The 7,940-nt window shown below is 43.7% G+C and overlaps 1 protein-coding gene across 2 annotated transcripts; it reads right to left on the reverse strand.

The window, feature by feature from the left end:
* Positions 1 to 442: 442 nt before the first annotated feature.
* mpg (N-methylpurine DNA glycosylase) lies at positions 443 to 4,253 on the reverse strand. 2 transcript variants are annotated; one of them, XM_036553253.1, is made up of 4 exons: positions 3,745 to 4,253; positions 2,574 to 2,815; positions 1,830 to 2,034; positions 443 to 1,213 (listed from the first exon to the last, which is right to left on the reverse strand). In XM_036553253.1, the coding sequence occupies exons 1-4, from the start codon at positions 3,812 to 3,814 to the stop codon at positions 741 to 743; spliced, it is 990 nt and encodes a 329-aa protein (XP_036409146.1). In that variant the 5' UTR covers positions 3,815 to 4,253; the 3' UTR covers positions 443 to 740. The 2 variants fall into 2 exon arrangements, with proteins under 2 accessions (XP_036409146.1, XP_036409147.1); XM_036553254.1 differs by having other exon boundaries at positions 2,574 to 2,820.
* Between the last annotated feature and the right edge of the window lie 3,687 nt (positions 4,254 to 7,940).

Here is a 7,940-nt window from a genome sequence, read left to right on the forward strand (position 1 = left end):
CCGTATTTAATGCACCTCTGAGTCTCATTACAGTCTCAGCTCATCAAATGAACATAGTGCGCCATAAAGAATTAAACATAAGGACACTATGGGGCCTGGCTGACTAAAAATAAATTTAGGTGAAGTACCTTACACTAGGGTATGCTGATAGCACCCAGTCTGCTATTCTAATCAACAAACCTGAGTTCTTCAGCCATACTGGTACTGCAGAGAGAATTTAATGTAAGCTCTCATATATGGAGACAATGGACTTCATATCTGCTTTCAGGACAGTTTAGGGTAACTGAAGATTTACAGTAAATGTGGTTAAGAGGCTTGTTTCTGTTGTTTCAGCCATACTAGCTGTTCTGCAGGAAAATCTCCATCTTCAGAACGTTAGCAACAGGCTAACTACAGTGTTTATCACATATCTATTGAACACGGAGGCCAACCGATTGCTTGGGGAATCGCTCCCAGATAACGGCGAGCAGACACTTTCTGCTGATCTCTCTCTACAGCATGTCCCCCATTACAGTTTCAGTGATAAAAGCAGGGTCACTCCTTCCTGATCCTCTGCCTGGCAGCTGTTAGCTTTCTGAGGGGTAGCCACTCCACGGTTGTGTCTAAAAAGAGAGAGCGCTCACGTACTGCTGGTCATGGCTGGCATGGGTAGGAATGATTGCTAGACACAATGCGCAATGGCTTTTGATCAAACAAAACATCTGAAAAAATTGTCAGAAAAGCGGTCCTGGAAGCCCTTGTCAGTTCTCCACATGGTCTTCATTCTCCACTGTGATACTGCCCTCTGTCTCCCACTGCTGGGCAGAGCGTGACACTGTAGGGCCGGGCTGCCGCTGCGTCTGCCCCTCAGCCTGCCTGTTTACCACGCTCACGTAGGGGTTACCGCGCAGGTAGAAGCGCAGGGGCTTGGCGGCCCACTCCCCGTGGGACTCGATGCCGATGCGGGGAGCACACACGACCTCCGGGTGCTCCTGCGCCCCCTCCCCCTCCGGGACGTCCTGCTCCAGCCACACCTCGGCATCGGTGGCCAGGTCCCTCTGGTCGAAATCCCGCGGTATGTCCAAGGCCTGGCACAGCTTGGAGGGACCGTTGCACAGCTCCTTGTCTTTCAGGGGTCGCGAACCCTCCCTCCGCCGGACTGCCCGCAGGTCCCTCATGACCGCCTGACCTTGCAGGGGTTCGAGGGAGCGCAACAGCACTGCCGCCCCCTCCCCTTGGACATGACACAGATTTTTTAAAAAAAAGGTCAAAGTTCAAACAAGGCACAGACTAACACAAAAAATAACTTTAGAAAAAACATCTTTGTCGCCACACAAACGTCAAACAACACATCTCTTTTGGAGGACAATGATCAGGACATTGGCAGAACAAATTGGCTTTACTCTGCAGGGGAGAAGAGTGGGTAGGTCAGACATGGTTGTCTTGTCACTCTCAGGTCCCCTGTGATTTGTCTGGCCTGTGTGAGCCACATGGATGACATCAGTGGAGTAGCGCCTATCTTCCAATGAGTGCTCACTCCAAAAATAGCTGGTGGCTGTGACTGTATTGGAGGTATGTGTATAATCAAAATGCATTAAATTCATCTGCCTTAGTGCTCCCGCATAAGTATAGAGGTTGTCACTGTGAGAAGAGCCTAATGTATAACTTGCAATTCCAAAACAAGTTTGCATGGAGGGGAAAATTATAAAAAAGGTCAAATAGAGGTACATATTCAGCTGACACCTCAACCAAACCTAAACTTTAACTCCAGGTTTGGAATGGAAACCAGACTAGTGAGACTGTATCCCTGGAGGCATCAATGGGAGCTGAGTGGGCGTGGTCTTTCTTACCCTGGCTGGACACGTTCATGCAGAGGTAGATGCCATAGATCTGGTAGACGTAGATGGTGCCGGGCTTCATGAACATAGCGGCGTTCCTCTCTGTGCGCCGGCCCCCAGCCGAGTGGGACGCCCGGTCCTCGCCCCCCAGGTACGCCTCCGTCTCCACCACCCTCCCCTTCAGCACCGTCCCATCAGCACAGCGACGGACCAAGACCTGAGGAGGGGGGACCATCACGCCGGTCAGCAAATGGGGCGAGTACAGAGGTCTGTGCAGATCCACTGATCTCTATACCATGTGGATTTGGTGATAGCATGACAAATAGCATGAAACATCCAGATGATGTTATTAAGGTCATATAAATATGAATTTTAAACTTCCACTTGGTTTCAGCTTCACATGTACTCAAAAGGGATCCAGAGTGCCGTTATGGGATAGTTCACTGAAACAGCAGCCTTTTCCTTCATTTACCTCATTGGCATTCAAGGAGGGAACACAACCTGTCATTAAACTGGTGATGTGGCCAACACGAGATCCACCAATCAAGTGCTCTCCTTTTTGTGTTTATGTAACTCCACTGCTGCGCCATGACCTTGTACATAAGGTCTGGATGTATGCCAAAAGTTCACATTTTGTTGCTATTTACTGCTACATACAACTGAAATAGAGTGAATATTTCTCTCTCTACAGCCACCAGGGGTATTGGTTTATTATTATATGTCTGAATGGACACATTATGGAAACTTTGTCCTCACCTTACCCAAGAATGCTTTGGCTAGGCGAACACAGGGCTGGTTGAAGAACTCCTCCCCAAGCCTAGCGTCACACTTGTGGTCGTTTGAGAAATACTGACTGGTCAGCGTCTCCGTGGAGCGCGTTCTCTCAGCAGCGCCCTCTGCTGGAGGAGCCGCGGTCTTCACCGGTGCGGGCGACGAGCTGTCCGCGTTCTCTCCTGCTTTCAGAACGGAGCGGAGCTTCCGCTTTCGGGAGGACATTGCTACACTGACGTGAAGGAAGAAAGAAAGACAAACACAATAGTGTTCTAGTAAACCCGGGACTCATATTACAGTTGTGTAAGTTATGGGTTTCGGTTCCATGTGACAAACACTTCTCGTGACACTTTATTTTGGGATATGTGGATATCGGCCAGACGCGTGCATATTTATATTACGTTCACTTAAACTCTTCTCACCTGTCAGATCATCTCTGAATTAACACTGCCCAAATACCCAAGATAAATGTAAAATATATTATATTGGGGTAGTCTGTTGTATGAGCAATCGGGGGAGAGGTCCAAAGACGAAGAGTAATAGAATGAATGGGTATGTAAGGCAGATGTTACCAAAATGGGCCCTACAGACCAAGACTGGTATTTGTTTTTGTACAATCGCCAAATCAGATTGATTGAATGGGTCATGGGTTAATGCTGATCCTTATTTACCATTGGCAGTTATTTGTTGCAAATCGATAAGAAATGTGTGGCTGCAGTGTGTTCATAACAACACACATGAATACTTTTTCTCACCTTCCTTTAGGTTTGTATCTGCCCTTTGAGTAAATCCGGGCCCCTTCCTTAAATATAATTAGATATTAAATCAATTAAATTTGCCCTTATATGAATCAACTGAAGAACAAAGTGATAGTAGGTAGGACTAAAAACAGCGCTACGAATATGACGGTGAGATTTACTACCAAATCAAGCTGATGTGCCTTTGCATTTGTTTTCGGAATACATCTACAACACATCTCGTCAACAAAGAACTTCCTGCTTCCTTTCCAGAGAAAACTCCTGATCAAGGGTCCATCAAGCTTAACACATTCAAACTGAACTCCTAGAAAAGCACTAAGCACCGTAGCCTGCAGCACATGGACCACGGATTTGTAGTCACGAGCAGGATTCTGTCAGTAAAAAGTGGGGGTGCCTACCTCTGACGTAACGTGCACCAGTGGGGTTCAAAATGAGACGTAAGGAAGCTTTTGCTTTGTTATAAAACATGGACACACAATCCACGGACCTACCATCATCTACTTAAACGATAGCTAGATAATTTAAATAAAACGAAAAGAGATGGCTGACCAGGTATTGTTTTGAAGCTAGCTAGCCCCTGCTATCAACACAAGAAAGGTTGATCCTGTTTATCTTGTCTTTTATGTAGCGAACTGTGTTTTCAATACCGCATAGGGTCACAAACAGACAGCAAAACTGTTCGTTTGAGATGTCCGGACGAAACAATTCATATCCCAGTGATCAGCTACATCACCGTACACTGTCAGCTGCTATTGGTTCGGTAGTTACCCGACTTGCACAGATATCGCAGGGGTGCAAAACAAAAACGGGCTAAAAAGGAATTCTTCGCAAAGTCCTGCCTATAGTTTGCGCCAACAATTGAGCTAAAACTATATATGAAGGCGTAAATTGCAAATTGCAAACTAAGTACATGCACTATTCTGCCTTTCCTTTGCGCTCAAGCGTAGCAAGGCATGCTGGGATCGACTTCTCGACGCTATTTTCTTAAAGGAACCGCGCAGCAACCTAATTCGGTTTTGAGGCAAAAATAATACTATTTATTCCTCCAACATTTACGTGAAATGCAGCACCCTGCCCCACTTCCAGCAATAACTATAACATTTTAACATTTATTTCCCGAAAGGTATTTCGACAAATGTTGTACTAAATATATAAAGTCCTAATTATCTAAGATAAATAGCTACTAAATCGAGAATCCACCCTCAATCCCGTTTTGCGGATTGCGTGTTTATTTATGAAAATGCCACCGCTAACTATTTCATTACACAAATCCTGATTTAAGATGCACCTTTGAACATTGCAAACATATGTGCAGCCATGAGGTTAACTTGAACTTAAACATGACATTGCAGTCATGTAGGCTAATTGTCAACCATGCTCTATTTACATATTGCCAAATAAATACAGTAAAGCGATAAAAGTTTCGCCACCCGTGTTTGTCTTAAGTGTTGTTTTCATTTCGTGAACGCTTTAGGGGGAGCTGAACGCTTGTCCTTTCCCCCTTTTTTGCGTGCACTGTTTAGACTCGCTCCTTAAAATAAATGCAGGTCCGAAGACCTTGATTTGCTGGTCTCTGTGTTGTTATTCCCGAGCTGTAGTGCTGTGCATGCCACACTACTAAGTATTTATATTGTACTCAATGTGTGAGTATATTTAAATATACAAATATTTATGCAGTATTAGTCGCATGTGTGTTCGATTTAATTCCATATCTATGTAGCCTTTTTGTGGAAAACGTTGTATTCTTAGACCCTGTGCAGGAGTGTAACCTTACTTAACATTACCTATGTGGGGAAAGGAAAATATGATTCAGTTCATTTACATTAAGTCAAACAAACTGAATCTCACTTTACACACACACACACACACACACACACACACACACACACACATACAGAGAGAGAGAGAGAGAGAGAGAGAGAGAGAGAGAGAGAGAGAGAGAGAGAGAGTATACTGTGTGGTGGATAATAAGTGGAGTTTCTACACTTATTGTTCACTTATAATTGGAGTTTCATTCTTTTGGGGTCAGGGAATAATATTCTAGTTTTTTTTCCCCCGGACTGGCCTGTGGGTTTTCTGTTTTTTAATTCCTTCTGGAAAATGCATGTACAGCACATTGTAACAATCTCGATTGTAAAAATGTGCTGTAACAAATAAAATTTGATTGGTTGGTACTAGAATGATCAATAAATATGAGCAACATGATACCCCGAAACACAGCCTTTGATGTAACTCCTGGGGCTCCTGTTTTTCCTCTAGTGTTCTGACACATATCAGCATATTGGTGAAGCTCATTCTAAACCCTGGTGTATGGTGACGGTGAAGCTCTTTTGAAACTAAGAGGAAATTTACAGTTGACAACGTTTAACAATGTGAAAGTGGAAATCTTAATAGCAGTTGCCGAATGCTCAGCTGTATAGGTGTCATTCAGAGCAGGGCCAACGCCCTAATTTTTAGAGGAGTGGACCAATGGGATTCCACATTAAGTAATAAAAATAAAACACAATGGTGGCACTCTCTCAACTCCTCTTACTTGTAATTTGCTTAAAAGTTTTTAGCAGGGTTTTAAAGTTTTAAATAAAGCACAAGAACTGACACAGTTGGCCTTCGAGTCGTTGTTCAATTTCTATTCATCAAATTCCTGCCTTATTTATTTTTAAAAACTGGTCTGTATTTCCCTCTATGATCATTTTAAGAGGTTAAATTATGCCATTTTCTGTGCAATTCCTCTGTAATTCGTTTCATTTTTTCATGTCAAGCACATTAGTATATGCCATTATAAGATTACATTAATGCAGTATAGGCTGAAATAATGTGATCTAGATTATCTTATCACCTGAGAGAGAGAGGTCTTGAAATACATATCTGGGAAAATTATGATCCGACTGTATCCTCAGGACCAATCAAATTGAGTTCCTTTTGTACCCATGCTGTTAGATTGCAGACTTTTTTTCAGTTTTCTGCAGCGACATTAATCAAGAGAGAGGCCATTTTATGGTTAGCCCTCGCCGTCACAAAGGAAGACGCCTGGCTTCCTGTCCATATCGCCTAATGTGAACCAGTGCTGCGTTTCCCTGAAGGCGACGTGCGCAAAGGAAGACATTTATAAAAAGAGGAGCTGGACGGCGGCAGCGCTGCCTTTTAGCCTGAAAGCTTTAAGCACGATCCATAGCGAGCGCATTTGATGTATTGCATTACGAGCCTGCGTTTTTCGCCGCGTAATGAATTCATTCATTAAGGTCAGAACAAAAGCGACGTGTGGGCACACTTTGATTAATAACGGGGCTTCAGCTACCCTCGCCCACACCGAACAAGAAGCTCACGATGAGCGATCAAGACTATTGAAAAATAATTTGTCAAGTCATTCCAGAGCAATTCCTCATGATATGAAGCTGCAGTCAGGCTAAACATGAAGTGGAATTATTGTCTGCAATCTTTTTCTCAAATATTTCTGCAGATTTATTTTACAGCAGCTGTTCTCAAACTTTCTATACACTTTAAACTGCAAATACAGCAACTTCAACTTCGCACAGAAGTAGACTGTTAAAAGTATTATAAAGCAATTTAAAAATTATCACAAACACGTTTTCATAAAATGTGCAATACATTTCAGTGCACTGCATTTCCTGTTTTAATACTTAGCACCTGTGTAGGTTGGTTTATATTTATCTATGTGTTTGTGTGACTGAACATTAACTATACTTGCATCCATTAAACCCCTGTTCCTTCTTCAAAAGGAAAATTTTACAACATGGGTAAAAAATTTCATGTAGGTGTTTGCAGTTTCTGAGGGAAGCCATTTTGGGGACGTCAGGAGAGGCAGTGCTGCGTGAACTTTTGTGCATCAATACATTGAAGTATGTCCCCGTCCCCATCTGTGTCCCCACGTCCCCATCTGTGTCCGCATCCTGAGATTAGATTCATCTAGTGCAGAGAAAAGTTTGAAAGATATGCCAAGAGAGAGGTAAACTTAAAACCCAGCCCCAAAGAGCCCCTCTGGTCAATGAATGGCAGTCTTACGCTTGTGGTTCTTCCATCATTTTGAAGCTGTCACTGGTGGCTGTTGATAACAGCTGCTTTATCGGTTTCCCCCTTTGAATACCACAAACCGGTTTCAGCTGCCTCAAGACTTTCTAGCTGTTTGAGGTGGCTTATTTGGTGTCTTTTGAAAACCCCAGACAGCAGGAAACAGTACTGAATAATGTGTGAAATTTTTAAATGCTTCTGTTTTGCAAAGAGAGCACCCTCCATTCTACGGAGCACCACCAGGTCACAAGCTCCTGGGGAGACTCCTGCACTAAGTATATCGGATTGGGGCTCCCAAATGACTGACTTGGCAAGACACTTGTTTTGGGCACAGGCTGAGGCCTGTGGCCTGGGTTTGAAAGAAGCCATGTCATCTGCTGAAGTCAGCCACCTAAGAGCACCGCAGATGACATCGGTGGAGTAGTGTCCATCCTTCAGTGAGCGCCCATGTTAATCTGGTGCGCTATGTAGTGAAAAAACCCCATGTTGCACATATATTGGAGAGTTGCAACTGCCTCAATGTGCACACAAATGTAGAGACTGTGATACTGAGATGAGCTTAAGTAGT

This window comes from Megalops cyprinoides, chromosome 19, assembly GCF_013368585.1.
Source record: "Megalops cyprinoides isolate fMegCyp1 chromosome 19, fMegCyp1.pri, whole genome shotgun sequence".
Classification (NCBI taxonomy): Eukaryota; Metazoa; Chordata; class Actinopteri; order Elopiformes; family Megalopidae; genus Megalops; species Megalops cyprinoides.